The sequence below is a fragment of the Apodemus sylvaticus genome, chromosome 7 (assembly GCF_947179515.1).
Source record: "Apodemus sylvaticus chromosome 7, mApoSyl1.1, whole genome shotgun sequence".
Taxonomy (NCBI): Eukaryota; Metazoa; Chordata; class Mammalia; order Rodentia; family Muridae; genus Apodemus; species Apodemus sylvaticus.
In genome coordinates, this window is record NC_067478.1 from 73,066,882 (window position 1) to 73,089,634 (window position 22,753).

Sequence of the window (22,753 nt, forward strand, 5' to 3'; positions counted from 1 at the left end):
ATACTCACAAGGGCTTGGTGAGCTACACCGTGTGTCATCTGAATGATAACCTGAAAAATAACCAACAACTTCTCAACTGACTTTCACCCATAAATAAAAGGGATGTAAGGCAAAGAGAAGAACTATCTCTTTTAAGTCACAAGCCCAAAAAGTTAATTTCTCACCTATTTTCCTCCACTCTAACAAAGGCATGCTGGTCCCAATTGTCTGGGTGTGGATAAGTGCTCAGTGAGGCCCTCTCTCAGCTTCCATAATGCTTAAGATTATCTCTGGGGCTAGAGGGTTTGCATCTCAATAGCAGAACATTTCTCTAGAATGCCAGAGGCCCTGGGGTTGACACCTAGCATCTCAAACAAAGCAAAAGCATTATTTTAAGCACCAAAATGCAAAAATCACACTCAACATAAAAGTAATTGAAAATATCTCAGGTGCACATTCAATTATAACATAATTCTTTTTATTAAAAAAAAAGGCAAATAAGACTATGTACCAAGAATAATTAACAATTGAGAACATTCACTACCTAATAAAGGGATGAATAATGTTTAACATAACGAAACCCATGCTGAATTTAAGATTTATCTGAAAAAATTAAAAAAAAAAACCAAACATATAAAAAGATAGGACAGTTTATTTTTAGTCAATCAAAAGTGAAGAGTTCTAGACAATGTCAATTTCCACTCACCATAATGCTATAGTTATACATTAAATATAATTACTATCTATACATATGAAAAAATATAAAGTTCTATTTCATACAACAAAACCCTTTTTAGAAACCATTTTAAAATTAAGTAGAACTTCTCAACATTTATGTGAGGTTTAAGTCCTTCTGAAGGTTCCTTTAAAGGTCTGAAGATATAACACTAACCTAAACATACTGTCCTTTGTCAGTTTGAAAAGCCTACTAGTACAAGAACAAAAGCTGTCAGCTTCATCACGTGCTACTTAAATACTATTGTTGAGACATATCTAAGTCCCCCATGTCTTCAAGTACAGGAACAGAGCTCACACACTCCACAACACAGCGCTACACAGATGGAGTACTTAGGAAAGAGTGTGGTCACATGGCACAATATTAATGTTTTACTCCTTCAATATGTCTTGAAATAAATGACAAGTTCTTGTTTTGTTTTTCTTCAAAAAGGCCAAAAGTTATAATCTACATTTAGATCATCTGATGTAGTAAGACTTAAGAGTGTAAAATACAACATCCATATTTATCATAAAAGGAAAGCTGGTAGCAAACTACAAAAGGCCCACCCTGCTCGGGCACACCCCGGAGCTAGAGCTCATCATGATAGAAATAGTCATCATGGAGCTGTCTGCCATAATCCGTGGCTTCACTGGTCAGAAACAAGTCTTGGTTTTCCAGAATCTCTTCTTCAGAGAGCTTTTTGTCACTATTCAAATCCATCTCATCAATCAGATGAAGAGCCTTTAAAACAAACCAAAAGGTGTCCAGAATCAGTCTTTGTAAGAAAAATGCTCACATGTTAGTGTAATTTGTCAGAACCATATAGGTAAGGTATACCATATAGGAGTTCAGTAAGTTCCACGTTTTAGAACCATTACACATGCATTGTGTCTATCTACTGTTTCTCTCATGATTCTCTTATTTAGTCTATACTGGGTTCTGCATCTCTACACATGGTCAATACAAGGCTAACACAGCCTCCAAAGATATGACACAGCTGTCATCCTATGGACTGTGTCCTAAGATTAGTACTCTTTAACTTTGTGTCCTTGGGGGGATAATATGAGAGAGTTTCATCATTTAATTCAAAACAAAATAATGTATCCATCTTAAATAATTCCATTTCTCCTTTCTTTGGATCCGGGTTCCAGTTTCCCTTCCTATCAGTTACACAAAGCATGCACTGGGAATTCTGATAACTTACTTCCTCTTGTGCAATGCCTTGGTTATTGGGCACCACCCATGACAGCAGCTCTTGGGGATCAAGTCGGCCGTCGTTATCCTTGTCATAATCATTCACGAATCTGTCCTTTTCAACAAGGATCCATTCTGGGTCTTCATTTGCAGCTTAAGAAAAAAAGCAAAAAACAAATACAAATATATAAGAATATCACATGAAACCAGTGATGAGTTTCATATATCTGTAAAATAAAGGAAGTGAATATAAAGTTTACTATAAAGGAAACCCAAGAAACAGAACTACTTAACAGAACAGTCCTGAAATAAGGACAAATATGCAAAGATTTCCAAAAGTGAGATGTTAGATAAAAGAATTCAGTTTTAAAACAATTGCATATTTAATTAGTTCTTTTAAGTGTTGCCACATATCCCAATTTACAGTTTTCCTAATTTTTAAGTGGTAATATTTATTTTTAATTAAAAACTTTTTTTTGAAACAGGGTCTGAGTTGAGACTAGTCTCAAACTCCCTATGCAGCTGAAGATAACTTTGATATTCTGCTGCTTCCAGTTGTGTGTGTGTGTATATATATATATATATATATATATATATATATATATATATATATATGTGTGTGTGTGTGTGTGTGTGTGTGTGTGTATCACACACACACTAATATATAGTATATTTTTGGTTGTGAGCTTAGCCTTTAATGACTGAGCCATCTCTTCAGCCGAATATATAGTATATAATGTCCTTTCTCAAGACCTACATGCAATGGCATAGGAGTTTGTTTAAAAAGACAACCTTCCTTCCTCTTTGAATTGACAATGGCATATTTGCTAGAAAAGGACGGATGATGTTTGAAACTGTACATGGAATAAAACCAAGTAAGGCAGCATGTCAGATAAACTGTGATGCCGACAAACCCTCTTGTCACACACACTCAATAAGCTCGGTCACTTAACCCTGACCCACTCCTCCTCCATCACCCTCAGGCAACTTACTTGGATCCCGCCTGTAATCGCCAAGAAATTCTTCCAAACTAACAAACCCATCACCATTTTTGTCATGTTCTTCCAAAGCTTCTTGAATGACGAACTCCTATTTCATGTTCATTCAAAGAAAAGATACTTGTCACAAACATTGTAATCCCACCTTGACTGATCCCATTGCAGAAATTTTCATAAACAATTATTCTGGTCGCTCATACTTATAGGAAACAATTTCTAAATTCTAGAACTCAGAAGAAGAAACTCCAAGTATTGAGTAATTTCAAATGTTACATCTTTATTCTTTTGTGTTGTGAAGAGTTGTATCTCACTCCCATAAACACCCTCAGCACTAAGCACACTCTCCTGCTTTCTGTACATTCTGTTCCCTCTCAGGAATGCCATCTCTGAAAGTCTCACGGGGTCTCCTGCTAGACAGAGAGCTACAAGAAACTCATAAGGATGAGCACCTTAACCACTATCCAATAGAGTGGTCAGCCCTGAGACTGCACGTGCGCGCGTACACCCCCCCCCCACCCAAAAGGCACTCAGCAGGTTGTACCTATATACTTATGCATACATATACATATGTGACAATAACTCATTAAAGAAAGAAGCTTTCCATTTTAGTGATGGGGGACATGGAAGGAGTTGGAGGGAGAGTAGTCTGGAGGAAGAGAGGGAGAAAGAGGAAGGGGAAAAGTAATTTATTTTTATTATTAAAGATGTATATAAGAAAAAGAATACCACTTCTGACCACCCGCCCCCTTACCTCCACTAGCTCTGCAATGCAGTAGGAACTCTCAAAGAACATGACCTTAGACTCCCTGACACCCAGAGTGGAAAGCAGCTCTTGATTTCCAAACTCAGTCTCCCTACTACTTCTAAGCCTACATTCATTCTCCAGTCTAAATCTGTCCCTCACTCACACCAAGCTCTCACGGAGCAACCAATCCTCCTCACTGTGGAGTGTTTCTTCCCTTCAGCTCCTGCCTCACCCAAGTCCCTGGCGCGCTCCTCCTTGGGTCCATCTCCTGTCCTGAGATGACTCATCCCCAGAGCTCTGCTTTACTTCTAATTACTGCCCTGTCTAGTCTCATGTCTTCACCCCCTGCTGCTCCCTAAGCCTCTCAATCTAAACTTTAGAATTTGAGCTGTAATGAAAATAAATACAGTCTCAAATCTCCAGTCTAGGCAAATCCAAGGGTTTCACCTACAACTGTATGAAGCAACATTAAAATACATATTAAAAATCCAGTTATACAAATTTTGCATATAGAAGAGGTTAGGTAGAGATCTAAGGATTAGTTTTAGAGGAAACATGAGAATCTCATAAAGCTAATATTTTAGGTGGTGGGTCTATATACATTTCTTCTGGGATAGTGCTACAGTGTATTTATTTATAAACCATATTCTTTTTTAAAATATAGATCATATTTTTAAAGGAGAAACGAGTTTGTAATACAACTAAAGTTATGAATTCAAGCAATATACTTGGGGAACAACAGATTTATTTTAATAATGTTGCCATACTTTAAAAATAATTTTAGTTTGAAAAAAATATTTCAAAGCTAGGCCTGTAATCACAGCGACCAAAGAATCTGAGGCAGGTGGATTGAAAGCTCAAGGTCTGTCCATACTACACAATGAGTTCAAGGCTAGCTGACATAGTTTATAAGGACCAGGTAAATAACATGCAAAAGCCTACATTCAATTCCCAGTACCACAAACATATAACAGAACAAACCTTTCAGACTAAATTCTAACTTGAATCCATGATTAAAAAAAATCATGTAACTGATTCTATATCCCTGCCTTTTTCTATATCCAACACACCCAACACAAGAGGGGAGAAGGCTGTACAAAACCAAGCAAGGTGAGTAAGCAGGAATCAGTGAAGCTGCTCTCAGTGAGACTCCACACTATGCTCACATGGCTTGTGCTGCCATCAGCTCTACCACAGCACAGACAGCACCATCAAGGAGGGCTCCATCTGCTGCATCCCTCCGTGACACTTTTACACAAGCTGAAAACTTCAGGATCCTTGCTCTCTCTTAATACTTGTAAGCCAACATTCTTTTACTTATTTTTTTTTTTTTTTTTTTTTGGATTTTTGGATTTGGTTTTTTTCGAGACAGGGTTTCTCTGTATAGCCCTGGCTGTCCTGGAACTCACTCTGTAGACCAGGCTGGCCTCGAACTCAGAAATCCGCCTGCCTCTGCCTCCCAAGTGCTGGGATTACAGGCGTGCGCTACCACTGCCCGGCCATAAACCAACATTCTTGCCATTGCTATTACAAGGTCTTCAAAGCACTGATGATCTAGTGCGTCCCCTGCCAGGCTGCTATTGCATAATGCCTGTTCTTTAATTGCTCTCCCCAGCTCTCTTCATCTCCAGTCAACTGTTCCTTGTTCTCTAAAAAGTCAAGGTCCAGTATCCTCTGCCTGCCTTTCTAGAACTCAGTTAGCTTGGCCCAGCTCAGCTTTGGCATTTAAATTACACCTAGCACTGGCCTTAAACTAGGTCATGTCATTTGTGCCAAGTGAGAAATTAGAAACTTCACAATGACAAGCAAAGTGGCACTAATGGCACAGCCTTGCCACTGAGCTATGGAGAAAGATGTGACTGCTTGTTATTCAAGACAGCAGATTCTGGTCATTACCTACTCAACAAAAAGCTACACCTCCCTCCATAAAACACTCAGGAAATAAACCACACAGCAGAGCTCAGTATACATGTACTGCCATTAAAGCTTTCTTATTATGTGATGGGAAGTAAGGCTTCCCAAGAAGTGTTAGAATAGTTAAACTAGAATCCAACTGTTCAGGGTCAAAGAGCTGAGCCATTACTTATTTGTGGTGCTGGGGCCTGCAGCCTTGTGCAGGCTTCTGAATGGCATTCCCAGACCAGTTCTTTAGGTCCTCGGGGGATGAGGACTTGCCATGTATAACACTGCAAAAGTATGGCAGCACCACTCCCGCCCTATGAAAACCACTCAAAATGCAATCCCCTCTTCCAGACCAGCGTTCTCGTAAGTGAGGCTGGAAAGCACACAGGAGCTCAGATGACTCGATCTCAAAAACCTGGAAAAGATCTGTCTGAAAACTGCAAAGGATGGAAAGCCTTGATGCTTCTGACAGAGGAGGCAGCCACAGCAGGACTGCTGACGGACACAGAGATGAAAAGCAACATCCTTCCTTCCTTCCTCCACCATCTCGCCATTACCAGAAGCCTCTCGAACCTCTTCTATCTTATGTGGGGAGTATTGGAATATTCTGAATCTGTTAAGTCTCCACACTCTGACGTTTTACAACTCATTTTAAACAACTTGGCATATAGGTTTTAGTCACTCAATAATTCTGTTAAGCTTGTTCCTTACCGTCATATAATCCACTTCTTCAGGGTGCTCAAATGCAATGAACTCTTCAAGACTCAGCCCAGGACCAGAATCCTGGTTAGCTTTTTCAAATCGCTTCTTATCCTTTAGATGAAGCTTTGAAAACAAAACAAACAAAAAAAACAAAAAAAAAACAAATTTAAGGATCTCAGTACCTGATCCTGCTGACTGCAGCATTACACGAGATTTAACGTACATATTTTTATATCTCATTTATCTTTACAATAGCCTTCTGAAAATAGGAGGAGCTAATCACAAACATCCATATAAGGCATCACAGAGACAGAAGCACCATAGTCAGGTAGAGCCTGATCTTGGTTCTAGCAAGACACTAACTGTGCATGCAGGGTAACTGTTTGACCTCTTTGGCTTCTTCTATGAATTAGAAAAAAAAGAAATCTCTAAGAAGCTTGTATGACAGCTGTTACCATGTAATCCAAATAGTAACCCTGAAGTGTACTGAATAGAGTATAAGTATTAGGCAGGGGTGATGGCACACACTTGGAATCTTAGCACTCCAGATACTGAGGCAGGAAGATTACGACTCTGAGGCCAGTCTGCTAAAATGCCAGATCTTGTCTCAAAACAAACAAACAAACAAACCCTAAAACAATAAAGCCCTAGACTGTTAACAGAATAACTGAGCTGCCATGGTTTAATAAAAGCCACAGATATTTAATTCAGCCCAGCAATTTTGGAATGCTTCCAAAACAATGAACATAAGACAACCACTCATATCTTGGTAGACTTTTTAAAAAATTGATTCTTGTCCTCTAAATGATTTTTCAAAAATATGTTATATCATCTGGAAGGCTGAGGCACATGGATATCTATGGATTTAATGCCAGCCCCTCAGATCCAGGCCACACAGGGCTACATATTATTAAGACCCTGTTTCAAAAAGCAAACAAACAAACAAACAAAAAACAAAAACAAACAAAAACACGAATAGGCACACAAAAATATGTTAACATGTCTCAGCAAAATGACCCCTTATTTACTGTGGATACCATATGTGGAGGCTCCCCACTTTACTAATTATTTATTCTGGAAGTTGAACAAACATTTTTTTTTTGTTTTCCTTTTAAAAGTGTGTTCAAATATAGAAACTATTCAGCCTAAGGGTGCCTCAGGATGATTCTGTGGCCACCAGCTCTGAACACCATCAGTATGATGTTGCTAACTAACCCACACACTTTCAATTTTTAATATTTCTGGGAATCACCTTCTGTGCTAAAGAACTTGCATGTAGTAAACTTCATCTTTGAAAACATAATAACAATTTTTTTTTAGCCATTTTTACTGTATGTGTTCCACCATGTTTTTTTTCCCCCCAAAATAGCTTAGTCAGCAGTCATTTACTTCAACAGTAGGTATTTTACTGACACCCAGTGGAGAGGCTGGATGCCTCCCCTAAAGAATTTGGTTTTCAAACATCTAGACTCCATAAGCCAGCCATATTCTCTCAATTATAACAGTTTAAAAAGCTGATTCTGATAGCTGCTTTTATGTTTCATAACTTTAAATATTTTAGATCAAGTAGTTTACATTTAACAGGTTTAACATGGGGAGAAGTAGATAAATAAAAATTTGAAGTCCTGTGTAGAATCAACCAAGTCTTTTGACTCAGTCACTGTTTAAAACACCATCTGTTTAGATTTGCTTATGAAAGAACCCTTCTATTTGGAGGGAAAAAAAAGTTTTAGCAGAGTGAGCTAACTTCGGCCAAATTTGCCTATAGAAAGAAAAGCTCTTTCAACAAGCTGAAAGAGGTAGGGAAGGAGAAAGCACAGGAAGGAGAAAAAAGGGCCAACAGTTTGGGAAGAGTCATATTTCGTGGTCATTTGGCTGCAGTTAAGTAATAGTGCATACTGCTGGGCATGGTGACACACACTTGTAATCCCAGCATTTGGGAAGCTGAGGCAGGAGGATCACAAGTTTGAGGACAGCCAGGGCTTCGGTTTAAGATTATGTCTCTTGAGGCTGGAGAGATGCCTCAGGGGTTAAGAGCACTGGCTGTTCTAGAAAACCAAGGTTTTATCCCCAGGACCGGTAGGACAGCTCACGTCCTTCTGTGACTCCAGGTTCAGGGAATCTGATGCCTTGCCTGACTTCTGAGGACACCAGGCAGGCACATGGCACACACATGTAAACAAAACACCCATACCCATAAATAAAAAATTAAAAAATCCTGAAGTCTATCAAAAAAGAGCCTCATATTAAATGAGTCAAAATATATTTTTTGAATTGTAAATTAAAAAAACAACAATAATGAAAGTTTCACAAATCCAACCTTCTTATTTTCTTTTTATAAATTTCTTACACTCTACTAGAGCAGTGACTCTCAGCCTTTGGGTAGAGACCCCCTTGGATATGAATGACCCTTTCACAGGGATCTCATATCAGTTACTTACTTATTTAATGCAAATATATTTACATTATATTTTAAAATAGTAGCAAAACTACAGTTATGAAATAGCATGAAAATAATTTTATGGTTGGGGGTCACTATAATATGAGGACTATATTAAAGGGTCACAGCATTAGGAAGTTGAGAATCACTTCCATTTTTATCCACTTCCATATGGATAAAAATTACTGTATTTTATCCATACTTGAGGATAAAATACAGTAATAAGAAAACTGTATTAATCATTTCTTTTTATACAGAAATTTATAAAGAACAAACTGCATTTTTTGGATAAACAAATGTTATTTTATATGAGGATATAATATAATTTATGATCCTAGATAAAATTCTAGGTCTTAACAATAAGCATGCAATGATTATCTTATATAAATAAATGTTGCTTATACATGTATTCAGTAGTTGAAAATTACAACTCTGAACTTCGCCAGGTAGCTTCCCAATCTTCGATTACTCTGCTTAAATTACTAACTTGTGTTCTTCATACTACTCAGAAACACTTTTTCAGATATTTCACAAGAGGTAATTACTCTATGTAGTCTATATTCTTTATATGGTAACTCATCAAAAATAAGAGTTAGGCACGATTTGATTTTAGTTTTCTACTAGATTTCAATACAGAGAACTTTATTTTGTATAAATGCGTTTATGACTACTTTACTCTTGTCTGATTCAGTTTGTAAGTCACTCCTCATCCTTTACCGTCTATTTGTTAAGGCAGTTCTCACTGTGTAGCCTTGGCTGCCTAGAGCTCCCAGGGATCTGTCTACCTCTGCTTCCTGAGTGCTGGGGTTGAAGTCATACACCAGCATACCCAGAATGCACATTTTCTCTGGGTTTGTCTTTATATTCTACACCAATTTTTGAAAGTTATAAGTTATCAAAATCTTTAAAAAAATTATGACTAGAACAGAAAAAAAAATAGTGATATTCCTAGTCAAATAATAACCAATGGGATTCCTATTGTTAAGTGTTTGCTTTGGGGCTATTATCATTTCCATTTGGACACTTAGATTCATTTAATGAATTCTTTGAAAAACTTGTACTTATTAACATATATTTATTTTTATATATGTGTGTGCTTACATGAATTTATGTGTAGTGCTTTAGGGCTGGAGCCCTCAGAGGCCAGAATAAGTCACCCAATCCCTTGAAACTAGAGTTACAAACCTTTGTGGCTGCTGGGAACCCACACTGGGTCCTCTGAAAAAGCAGTAAGAGCTCTTAACTTCTGAGCCATTTCTCCCCCTAGCTTATTCTTAAAAGACAGACTTAGAGCAACATATACTGAGCACTTGATGAGGAAAACAGCATTGGAACAACACATCTTTAAAAAGGACTATTTGTATTTTCCATAAATGTGTAATATAACCTTCAAAACAAAGACTTTAATGTCAGCATCTTTTAAACAAAGACCATCGTGTCTTATATAAAATTCTTCCCAAGAATACAGAAACACATATACCTTCTGTGGTATGGACATGCACTTTTTTAGTGGAAAAGTAATTCTCTGGAGTGGTAAAAAGAAGTTAGAGAGGAAGGAAGGTAGGAAACAGGCAGGAAATTATACCCTAATGAGTAATTTTAAAGTACTGTATTTAAGGTCTCTGCCCTTCCCTTCAGGAAGGTCACAGTAGCACATGCTGGTTCTAGCAAAGCTCAGAACTCTACTGGTGCTGAGGAGAACGTGCACAAATCTCCTGAGCACTTGTCTTCTCCTGAGTACCATCCAGCATGGAAACTGACCTACAGTCCTTTCAGGCTGCTGGAAAATAAAAATTCAAATAAGGAAGAGGGAAGCAAAAAGTTTACCTTCTTCTTACAAATTAAATTCTTACTAATTTAAAGCTGATACAGTAAACAAATGCCTAAACACTTTTATTAAATATAAACTTCTGTGAAGTGTACATGTTTCTTCTGTGTGAGACGGGGTCTTTTTTTTTCCCCATTAAATTAAAAATGAACCATATGTTTGGGTGTTTTGTTTGCGTGTATATCAGTGTACAACATACATGCCTGATATCCACAGAGGCCAGAAAAGGACATCCTAGCCCCAGGATTGGAGTTGTAGAAGGCTGTAAGCCACCACATGGGTGCTGGGAATTGAACCTGTATACTCTCAAAGAGCACCCAGTGTCTTAACAACCAACCCACATCTTAATTCTTTATTACATTTTAAAAACATTATTTATTTATGTATTTGGAAGGGGGATCAAAGCACATGTTTGGAGGTCAGAGAACAGCTGTGACAGTCAGTTCTCTTCATCCACCATGTGGGTCCTGGAGAGTAAACTCAGGTCTAAGTCTTGGCAGCAAGCAACATTACCCACTGAGCCTTCTCACTGGCCCAAGACAGTCATGCCTCAAACTTGAGATATTCTTGCTTCCACCTCCCAAGTACTGCTTCTTTTACAATATTCTTTCAACTAGAACTGAACAACATTCCAAGTGCTACTGTATATTGTTTCCCCACACCATTGTATACCATTGCTATCCTCAGTGGGGATTATACCACTTTTAGAGATGAGGAAATTGAACCCAGGGAAGTTTAGCAACTGTTGAATGGTGGTAAGGCTGGGCGTGAAGCCAGGCAGACTGGCTTGTAGGCTAGAAACCTTAACCTGCACACAGGTGACATACGGACAGGTTAAGAGTGATTATAGGCCAGGAGTGCTGGGATACTCCTTAATCCTAGCACTCAAGGGCAGAGGGAGGTGGATCTCTGTGAGTTTGAGGGAGAGTGGTCTACATGGGGAATTCTGGGATAGCCAAAGCTACAAAATAAGACTGTCTCAAAAAATCTAAACAAAAACCAAATCATTAGCAGACAAATACAAAGCTGGAGTAGAAATAGCTTATATAGTTCACCTAGCCAGTGCAATTCTAAAATAAATACTATATATAAAATGGTAAATGATAACCATCATAAAAATTGAGAGGCACAGATGCAAATGAAGCAAAAAAAGCTCAAATGATTTCCAAGTACCTCAACGAGTTCTGGGACAGATCATTTACAAGAAAATATTTTTTATTTTTATTATTTTTTACACTAAAAAATCCTTTAAAATGTTTTTGAAATATTAATTTCTCAAGCATATAGTCATTTATATTGATATACTTTTGGTTTAACAGACTTCCTGGAAGTCTTGAAAAGTTCTTCCTGAAAACTCAATAAAAATAACCGCAGTGGCGGTGCACACATTTAATCCCAGAACTTGGGAGGCAGAGGCAGGTGGATCTCTGAGTTGGAGGCCAGCCTGGTCTATAGAGTGAGTTCTAGGACAGCCAGGGCTACACAGAGAAACCCTGTCTCAAAAAACAAAAACAAACAAGTTCTTCTCATTTCTGTTTAAGCTGCATATTTGCTTAAACAGAATTAAAACTTAACAGACTGTACTGGGTCTTCAGAAATGAGCCATTATAAATAATGTAACACTATGGAAAACTGCACTGCAGTACCTTCAAAAACTAAAAACAGAGGCAATCCAATAATCTCACTTCTCTACCCAAGATAATCAAAAGCAAGATCTAAAAGAGAGACTTGTATACCACACTTATTACAGGATTAAAAAGAAAAAAAAAAACAGGGCATGAAGTTGGGAAGAGGTAAAGATTGGTGGGCAGTCAAAACACATTATATAAGTATATGAGAATTTCAAAGAATAATAAAAAAGAAAGAATCCAAGAAGATAAACAAAATATGGCCGAGAAACACATGCCCCTACCTACCTACTTGAATATCTGGTCTTTTTGTAACTTTTTTTTTTGGTTTGTTTGTTTGTTTGTTTTTGTTGTCATTGTTGTTTTCTACAAGGCTTTCTCTGTGTAACCCTGACTATCTTGAAACTCATGCTATATTCCAGGCTGGCCTCGAACTCAGAGATCTATCTGCCTGCCTCTGCTTCCCAAGTGCTGGGATTAAAGCTTGTACCTCTACTGCCTGGCAGCTATCTGGTCTTTTTAGAATATGTCCTTTCTGGACAGAGAATTTTGACATATGCTAAAACATGGATAAACTTTGAGGACATTATCTTAAGTGAAATAGTCATAAAAAAGACAAACATGATTTTCCTTACATGAAGTACCTGGAACAGGTGAATATACAGATGGTGGACTGGTGGGAGTAGAGACAGGGAGTTCTTGTTTAATGGGTACAGTGGGTACAGAATCCAGTTTTGCAAAATAAAGAGTTTGATCAACTGGTTGAACAAGATGAACATAGCACTATTGAAAACTCTTTCAAATGTTTCAAGTGGGCTAGGAAATAGCTCATAGTAGAGTGCTTGTCTACCATGCACAAAGCCCTGGATTCAATCTTCAATACCATTAAAAAAAAAAAAAAGTAAAATGGTAAATGTAAGAGGTGATGGCTCAGTAGGTAAAGGGCTTGCTCACACATGTGAGGACCTGGGCTCAGTTCCCTAGAGCCCATGTAAAGTAGGACATGCTCTGTGATCAAAGCATTCTTCACTCACAGTGCAACTTGAGAAGCTCAAGAGCCAGCTACCATGGCATATGCAGTGATCAGAAGATTCTGTCTCAAACATGGTGACTGACTGCCAAGGATGATCTCTGACCTCCACAAGAGCCCAAATAGGAATACACACAACAATAAATAATGAAAAATGTTATAGTTATTTTGCTACAATTAAATTTTATTTCATTTTTAAAGGATGGAATTATTCTCCCCCCCAAATGTAAATATGATATAAAGCTGATTGTTAAATTATTTTAAAAAATAAAATGCTGAGATATATATTAGTATTACCAAAATACACTTAAGGAGTAACTCTGGAAATGTGGGCAAATTAGTGAAAAGTTATGCAGGAATAACTTAGGTCTAGAGTTAAGAGTCCTATGACTGGCTAAAAGGAAACCATCGAAGCCCGCTGGAGTGGTGACTGCCAATGACAAAGCAGCAGTCTAGGACCTCAGGCCTCTTGTGCTCACTTGAACAGGGGATAAAGAGAAGGATGTGCTCAAAAGGAGCAGTGTGGACTCACCTGCCTAAAAGACTCCTCTTCTGTGTCATCCAGAGCAGTGTTCTCATCAAAGTCAATCACGCGGTCATACATCTGAATGTTGTACTCATCCCATGTCACAGTGCCATCGCTGTTCTTGTCATATTCAACAAACTGCTGTTTGGCTTCTTGCATAGCATAATGCTTAAAAGACATCTGAATCCACTGACTGAGTTCATCTGTGAGAATTTCCCAGAACATAAAAATATTCACAAGAATTCCAATCTGAGTGAAGATTTCTAACTGGTTTTTGAAAAAGTAATTTCAGTTTTTGAAAAAAACCTGAAAACTGGCCTAATAGTATTGATAAAAATAAGGATGTGGGGAGAACTTGCAGAGTCCAAGAATGTTGGAATTATCATACCTCTTAAGAAGCATAGATGTATGTGCACATATATTTATGTACACATGAAGCATGCGCTTATTTATTTATTTATTTATTTAGACAAAGCCTTGCTATGTGCCTGGATTGGTCTAGAACTTACTATTGTTACTAGAACAGACCAGACTAGCCTCAAACTCAGAATCCTCCAGCCTCTGCCTTACAAGAGTTGGGATTGATCACAGTTGTATCCATCACACCTTAATCAAGATATTCTAGCAGACATGCTTTAAACTGTGAACAGTAGTCAAGCCCCTGAAGGTAGAGAAATGCTGTTCTAGTATAGTTCCTTTAAGCATTATTGCATGTGGAAGAAATTTCAACAAAGTAGTAATAATAATTTCTGCCTTTCTTGTATAATTTGATAATACTTTCCGGTATTATCTTGGTACCTGAAGGTGTGGAGAACAAGTTCGAAAATTTCAAATGCCCCTTTTCAGATTAATGATTTCTTCACAGAGGCAATTATTACACTGCATTATAGAAGACAGAGGTTACAACGAACACTAGCAAGAAGAGCATGAGTGTACAGCACTTGGTTTAAAGGTGATGTACCACTAGGGTTAAAGACTGCGGCTCCTCTGCTGGCTTGTAGGGGCTCAGGTACATAGACATGCACAGAAGATTGCTACTCCCCACTCCAAAACCCTAATATTTATTATGCAACCATCCATTGACCCAACTTATAATCATCATTATTTCAATTAATAGAATTGAGGTTCAGAAAGGCCCAAGGTTTCATAGCTAAGAGTCTATAGATCCTCACCTGCTTTTGGCTTCAGAGTTTTAATGATGGTATTTTGTTACCACTTAAGAACTTGTACTATTTTTAAAGTCTCTCCCTATTGCCCAAGCTGGTCTTTACTCCCTGATTTAAGTTTGCCTCAGGGCCTTTGGGCCCGGCTTTAGACTCCCAGCCCTGGCCCTCAAAATTCAAACCAGTAAAGTTCTCTTCAGGGTCCTCCAGAGGCCTGTGTTTCCTTAAGCACCACCAGCCATTCTTCTACCTTATGGGACTTAGTGGAGTACAGTAGAAAAAAGAATGTAATAGGGACTAGAAGCACAGGCTCATATTGCAGCTTGGCCCTAAACGATAGTTTACCTTTTAAGCTCTTTACCTATAAAATGAAGATCAGACTATTAGTCTTCCAGATCAACTCCATTTGTAAAAAAGACAGACAGATATCCTTCTATTAGTTTAGAGGCTTAACAGGAACAAACCTGAGGGCACCAGTGTGGCAATTTATTGACGACATACTCATCCATAACTTCTTTACCTGGATGCTGAACAACATTTAAAGGAGAGACACTACAAGCAACTTGTCACATGACAAATTTCTGAACCTTCAAAAGATCAACCCGGAATACCTGACAGTATAGATAGAATACTGATAGATTCAAGACTCACTTGAATCTAACAGGGCTGGGGGATTGCTAGCAATTCCCTTAGAACATTCTTTCACACTCTCTACATTCCATTTCTGCTAAGATCGTACCTAAGAGCACTCTTTTGTTGTTTGTTTTGAATGAAGAACATTAAAAGTTGAATTACGACTAAGAGCTGAATTCTGCTCCCGGGTTTGCCATTTATTTGAAAATAAGGTTTTCCTTCCTGTACATGACTTTCTTCATCTCTATGAAGAGGTGGATAAGCTGGTTCTAAGCCCCTATCAGCACCAACTTTTTTTTAATGTTTTGATATAATTCACATTCAATAGATAGGATTCTATTGCTCATCATTATAATAAACTAATAAATTTCTTAAAATTCTACATACTGAAGGAGCACTGTATCATGTGATGTGCTAAGAAAGGTTTGGGCAAATGTCTCTAAAGTGAATTATACTATGGACAATGAGAAAAGTGATGTGAGGAAGAGGATGTCTCAAGGTCTGACTGGCAAATTTATCCTCTTATGGCCAATAATGTTTACATACCATCGGAGAAAGCCCGCCTTCCAGGCACAAGACCTATTTTTCATATCAGATACTTTTAGCTTGTTAGAACACCAGCAATCTAGTAGAATCCAACAGACAACAGTTTTAAAATGTTCATTAATCTATAAAGAGCATTCTCCATTGTTAGTGGTGCAAGACAGTCCTTACTTTCAGTGAGAAGGCCATCAGAGTCCGAGTCAATTTTCTTTATGATCGACTGCAATCTTCTCTGCTGCTCTTCGTGGCCAAGTTTAACATACTCATCGACGTCTTCCTTTGGGAAGGGAAACCACACACAGGAGAATCAAGCATTACAATCAGTGGGGCGTAATGGTGGAGAGAAAGAGAGCTACCACATGCCTCACTTGCCCCAATGGTTTCAGGATGACCCACAATTCTCTTCAATCCGCCCCCACTATCACTCTAAGTGATCCTGTCTCTGGATCCAGGAATAGAAAGAATCTAATTCTGGGACTGCAACAGGACTACCAGCTTTACAGGCCTCAGGGTCTCCCAGAGCCCAAGCGGAGCCCCGCCCGGACCTCATTGTCAGGCGGTTCTCGCTAAGGCCTCTCCTGGTCGTCCCGCTTTGTCACAGGACAAAGCACAGGGCGATGCGGAACCCAGCCTGGCATCCTCACCTGGACACCCAGCAGCGCTTCGCGGTCGTAGTCCGCCCGGTGCTCGCCCTGCGGGTAATGCAGCTCCTCCGCCTTGCTGGCGCCGGCCACCGCGGCGTACAGCAGCAGCAGCAGCAGCCCCAGCGCCGCGGGCCTTGGGCCCAGCCGCATCGCGCCCGCCTGGCGAGGACGCGGAAAGCCGCGAGGAGGGAGGCAGGCGGAGCCCGGCCTTGGCAGCCTTGTTTCACGGGCGGCCACAGAGGGGCGGCGCTGCATGTGGGGGGCGGGGTGGGGGCCTCCGCGGCGGCGGCCGGGACTCCACAAGCCCAGCGTGAAGTCTGGAGACTACTGCGTTGCTGAGGCCCGCCAGGCCCTGCCTTATATGGCCGCGGGGGCGGGGGCGGGTCCAGAGCGCTGTACCTGTTGCTGATTGGGCCGTGCTGCCCTGGGGCGGGACCTTGCTATTGCCTCCCACTAGAACCCGCAGGCCCGCCAGCTGCTGGGACCGCGAGACCCCCGCGGGCCCCTTCACCTCTGCCGCCATACCCTTGGGAATATAGCCCCAATTCAACAGCATTTTGCCTTTTCCTTTCAGTCTCGTTCCTGGCGGGAAGTTCCTTGGGCATTCCGTGTCTCTGTCCTGGCTTCCATCAGTGGGAGAGAGAGCCCGGAGATTTTGGTGCAAAACAATAAAGTATTGTATCTCAGAAAAATCTTTACCCGAGGAACAGACCCGCAGTATTCATTTCCCAGGCTTCAGTGTGCCTTAATTTCCCCACAGCAGGAAGTACAGTATCAGGAATTGCAGCCAGATGTTTGCTTCTGATGTTCAATTTATATGACCTGGTTAAATTATTTGGTCCCGTAAGAACCTCTTTGCGCTTTTATAAAATAGGCATCGGTTTTTCTTTTCTTTTTTCTTTTTTTCTTTTTTTCTTTTTTTTCTTTTTCTTTTTTGTTGTTGGAGACATTTAAATAGGTGTGAAGCGCGAGTTAAATATTAGAATAGTAACTGGTACATATTGTGAACTGTTTGGTAAATGTATGTTTTCATCCATAGGAGGAAGAAAAACAGGTTACAGAAACCACAGAAAATACACACAGAAAAGTACAGAAAAATAGAAAAGACTTTTTTTTTTTTTTGAGGGAGGGGATTGTCTTTCACATCTCACAGCCATTAAATTGGGAGCAGGAATCCTGTTCCAAACTGAAAACTGTGTGGTTATGAGTTACAGAATTTTTTGGGGCCAGAGTGGAATCTTATGTTTGGCCAGAAACCATCATTCAAAGGTTTTTAGAGCAAAGATAAATACCAGTATAAAGCAGCATTATAAATACCAGAGCAGAGCATAAATACAGGCAACACTTCAGATTCAAATTCATTAAAGGAATAAAACCTTCATCTTTGGGTCATATTACATTTTATTTCAGTTCTGGGTTTTTGTGGTAGTCTGAAAAATAAGATAATTTTACTTAATGTAAGGAACTCAGTTTTTGAACAGATTATTCTCAAGTAAAAGGTAAATTCTGACAGGCTTCTGATTAATTCAGTCAGGGGGGATTGGATACAAAGTTTTGGAGAGGTTGTTTTAAACTCATGGCCTCAGCAGATGGAGATGTTGGAGCACATGGAATTTAGAATGATTATGAAGTATCAGTGTAATGAACATTAGAAAACATAGGTTCTGTTTTCTTTTAGCTATTTTCTTTCTTATATATTATTTTTCTCTCCCTCAAGTGTAGGAAAGAGGTTAAGCTAACTTGGGAGACCTTATTTTGACATCTTTGGGCACTAAAGGGCTCTTCACAGGATTCAGGCGTGTGCCCATTCCCACCCCAAGGCAGAGTCTTTGGCTGTGTGCATCTCTACGGCTGCGTGCATCTCTGGCTGGAAACTCTCAGGCTCTGCTTTCTTCAGAGTTTCAGACAGATCCAGGCAGGAGAAAAACTGCTTAGATCCATACCACTTAGATCCATAAATCCAGGTTTTTTTTGAGAATTGTTTGGAAACAGAGTATGGTAAAAATGTACATTCAAGAGACATCAAACTAATCTTTTGCCACTTGCATGTAATTACTTCTCTTTAGAGAAAAAATATATTTCAAGTAGGTAGCCTGTGAAAAAATATGAAAACACAGAAACTAATTTTCAATATTCTATTTACTTTTTATTAGGATATATTTATATATTAAAAAGTACACAAATATTAAGGATGCAACTTAGTGAATTTTTCCTTTTTTTTTTTTTTTTTTTTAAGATAGTAAGGTGAGTTGGCCTTCAAACTCATGGCAAGTCTCAGCCTCTCGAGTGGTCAGATTGCAGGCATGAATCCACTGTTCCTGGAAAGTCAAGGTTTTTTCTTTTTTGAGGTGTACTTACACTTGTGAAATCTGTCTGGCACTGAGTCTCTCTCTTCTCATCCGGAGACATGTCCTGCAGTCTCAGGCAACTGGAGGCTGGGGAAGGAGACTCACCTGAAGAATCGTAAGTTCAAGGACAGCCTGGGCAGCACAGAGAAGTCTCCTTTGGCAGAAGGAGAAGAGAGAAGGATGGCCTATTTCATCATGGATAAATGGTTCTTGAACTTTATATGGATAGTGCCATATAACATGTAAAGTAGTTTGCCTTGCTAGCAAGCAGTATGATGTCATAGAAAGTTCTAGAGAAAAGAGGCCAGTGAAATGTAAGAGAGCATGGAGGAGTAGGTGAATGGGTTTGAATGGATGAAAGGGAAAGGAAAAATGTAATTTACATTATAATCTTAAAAAAATTAGAAAAGAGAAATATCACAGATGACTTTGAATTCAAACCCAAGCACTCACTCTGTAGCTCTGCCACTATGTAATGTCACTTGAAAACCCATCTGCAGCACGCACTACTCTTAGGAATACTAGTCTTTCTGAGGTTTCTGGACCACAGGAGGTTCAACCTTTTGTCTTTTTTTCTTCTAGAACATCTCTGTCTTCCAGACCCTATACATGTTTCCTAAAGGAGACCCTCAACTTCCTGGGATGCAAAATTGTTGACCTCGGAGGTCTTTTCTTCTATTTTGTGCTTAACATGTTCCTCTGCTATGGTGTTTAGTAGTATATTGTGACCATCAACTTGACCACAAAGCTGTGGGAAGTCTGAGATCAGAAACTGTGATTTCTCTAAAACGCCTTACCAATAAAAGAAGTTCTCTATATTTTTGTGAGTGAGCGAGTCTGGCTCTATTGGCATTGGTTTATATATGTGTACTAGAGTCAACTGTACGATCCAGAAAAGGCATTTGTGGAATTCATACTTCTTGAGTTTGATACACTGTTCTTTACGAGAAAGTGCGGTTTCTAAAACAAAGCAATGCGCACCGGACATGTGGCGTGTGCACTTCTTATGTTTATGGGGGGCTTTTCACCAGAATGAATGAGATTTGGCACAATAAACAAGCTAAGCAGAAAAGATAACAAACTCAGTAGGTTTACAACGCTACACTGATGGAATACACAGAGAACAAAGGAACAGAGCAAATGATCACACAATTAGGGGGATTTTCTTGGTTGTTAAGTCTTTTGTCAGTCTTTGGAGAGGAGATGTGAGAATTCCAGGGTTATAGTAGAGTCATAGAGAATGACAGAGAATACTTAAGTGGTAGGTGTATATTATACTCAGAAAGTAGGTTCATTTCTAAGGAGTATCCAAAGGGGGATAAGGACCCCTAAAATCACAATAACCCATTAGAAATGCTTCAAAGAAATTCAAAGTGATTGCCTTGCACTAAAGATTTCCCTCAGATTAAACACAGATCTGTCCCCATAGTCAAATGTAATGATAGCTTCCTCCCCTATTTCCGGCAATTCACATTTATGGCCCTCTGTCATTTTCACTGGTTCATCTTTGGCTCTAAAGTCAGTAGTTAATAGACAGAGTGTCTTTCCCAACTTGTTCTCTATCTCCATAGGGTGTGCACACATCCCAGGAGACTTGTTTTTTTGAAAGGTTAAAAATTCCTTAAAATTTTATTCCTGGTACCACTACCACAATCTACAGGGCAATATACCTGATGTAATGAAAAGAAAAAGACAAAGTTACAGCAGATGAAATACCTCAGGAATGCACATCTAACTGACATTACCTTGCATTCATCAACAGCTGCACTGTTTGCAAACTGTGGCTATGATGTCCTGAACAGGAAGGCTTTCCTGTTTAAGCTGCGGTGACTTTCCTGACTGGCTCATCGGTCCTTCTGTGGCAGATTTTTACAGTTCCTCTAATGCATTTGGGACGACTGTCTCAAAGTGACCTGCAGTTCTCCTGACAACTTCTTGCTCTCTCTCCTGCTAAGAACTGTAGCCATTTCTGTTTTATTTTAAAACTTTCTGCTACCATATCCACTATGTCTACCTCCAGATCCACAGCCACCACCACAGGGACTGCCTGAGCTTCTAACACCTGCACTGCCCCCCTTCATGGGTCTGTAATTTTATTGTTGGTGATAACTACAATTTCCAAAGTCATTATAGTTACCACCACCACCATAGTTACCTTCACCAAAATTTCCTCCTTCATTGTAACCATCATATCTTTCATATCTTCCTCCTCCACCACCATATCCACTGACTTGGTTTTCTTTCTTTCTTTCTTTCTTTTTTTTGGGGGTGGGTGGGTTTTTTTGTTTTTGTTTTTGGTTTTTTTTTTTTTTTTTGGATTTGTTTTTTTTTTTTTTTTTTTTTTTTTTTTTTTTTTTTTGAGACAGGGTTTCTCTGTATAGCCCTGGCTGTCCTGGAGCTCACTCTGTAGACCAGGCTGGCCTCGAACTCAGAAATCCGCCTGCCTCTGCCTCCCAGAGTTCTAGGATTACAGGCGTGTGCCACCACCGCCCGGCCACCTTGGTTTTCATATCCCGGTCCACCACCTCCATAACCTCCTCTACTACTATAACCAGGACCACCTCCACATTTGCCACCATCACCTCCAAATCCATTATCTCCACCATCACCACCTTCATGACTACCTCACTGCCACCACCTCCACCACCAATAGCCCCCCCCTTCCACCAAAGTTTCCTCCACCACCTCCAAAGTTTCCTCCATGACCCATAAAGTTGTCAGATTCACCTCCATGACCTCCCTGTGATCCAGCAGACTGCATCTCTTGTTTAGAAAGGGCCTTTTTCACTTCACAATTGTGCCCGTTAATAGTGTGGTATTTCTGAACAATTTTATCAACTGTGTCACGATTGTCAAAAGTTACAAAAGTAAATCCTCTCCTTTTCCCACTCTGCCTGTCTTCTATAACTTCTATGGTTTCAATCTTGCCATACTTTTCAAAGTAGTCTCTTAGATTATATTCTCCCGTATCCTCTTTAATACCACCAACAAAAATTTTCTTCACCGTTAAATGGGCACGAGGCTTTACAGAATCCTCTCTAGAAACAGCTCTCGTTGGTTCCACCACACGCCCATCAACCTTGTGTGCCCGAACACACATTGCAGCATCCACCTCTTCAAGAGTCCGTCACAAAACCAAAGCCTCGGGAAGTTTTCGTTTGGGGATCTCTCATTACCACAGTCTGTAAGTGTGCCCCATTTCCCAAAATGTTCTCTTAAGCTATCATCTGTGTTTTCAAAGTTCAGACCACCATTAAACAGCTTCCTCAGCTGCTCTGATTCCTTTGGATCACGGCCCTCCTCCGCCCAGGCTGCGGCAGCAACGCGGCAACGGCCCGTGTCAGGCTGGGGACGCCCGGGAGGCAGTTTTACCTCCATTTTGAGATCGGACTCGCCTTTTCCAACTGGAGTTCAATATGAGACAGAGAGGAAGAGAGGATGAGAAGAGCCAGATCTTATATTATTAACCATGCACCTTACACACTCAAAAATAGCTCAGAAGGTGTGGTATTTGGAAGATAAAGTGTATGTATGGTAGCTGTGAGCCTTACACCCAAGCAGTCTAGCTCCCTCCCTAGGCGCCTCCACTAAGCCTTGTGCTTTTGTTAATCCTCAAGAGTCCTGGCCTACAGCTTTTAAAAACAGGTGCTTGAAGCTTCAGTTAACCAAATTAGCTGGAAAAAAATGTAGAAGATAAGGAAGGGGGTAAAAGTTGGCTAAAAATGGCAATAA

At 39.7% G+C, this 22,753-nt stretch overlaps 1 protein-coding gene and 1 pseudogene across 1 annotated transcript; both read right to left on the reverse strand.

Annotated features, from left to right (window-relative positions):
• Positions 1-435: 435 nt before the first annotated feature.
• Rcn2 (reticulocalbin 2) lies at positions 436-17,009 on the reverse strand. Its single transcript, XM_052188285.1, has 7 exons — positions 16,674-17,009; positions 16,201-16,306; positions 13,697-13,893; positions 6,248-6,361; positions 2,884-2,980; positions 1,902-2,044; positions 436-1,438 (listed from the first exon to the last, which is right to left on the reverse strand). The coding sequence occupies exons 1-7, from the start codon at positions 16,926-16,928 to the stop codon at positions 1,286-1,288; spliced, it is 1,065 nt and encodes a 354-aa protein (XP_052044245.1). The 5' UTR covers positions 16,929-17,009; the 3' UTR covers positions 436-1,285.
• Positions 17,010-20,879: 3,870 nt separating this feature from the next.
• On the reverse strand, positions 20,880-22,399 carry LOC127689898 (heterogeneous nuclear ribonucleoprotein A3-like; annotated as a pseudogene).
• Between the last annotated feature and the right edge of the window lie 354 nt (positions 22,400-22,753).

Excerpts from the sequence above, each read along its gene's own strand:
- Rcn2 (XM_052188285.1), bottom strand. The coding sequence starts at position 16,928 with ATGCAGCGCCGCCCCTCTGTGGCCGCCCGTGAAACAAGGCTGCCAAGG. Across the intron at positions 16,307-16,673 it reads AAGCGCTGCTGGGTGTCCAG|GAAGACGTCGATGAGTATGT; the intron begins GTGAGGATGCCA and ends CCCTTCCCAAAG. Across the intron at positions 2,045-2,883 it reads CGATTACAGGCGGGATCCAA|CTGCAAATGAAGACCCAGAA; the intron begins GTAAGTTGCCTG and ends TTTTTTCTTAAG.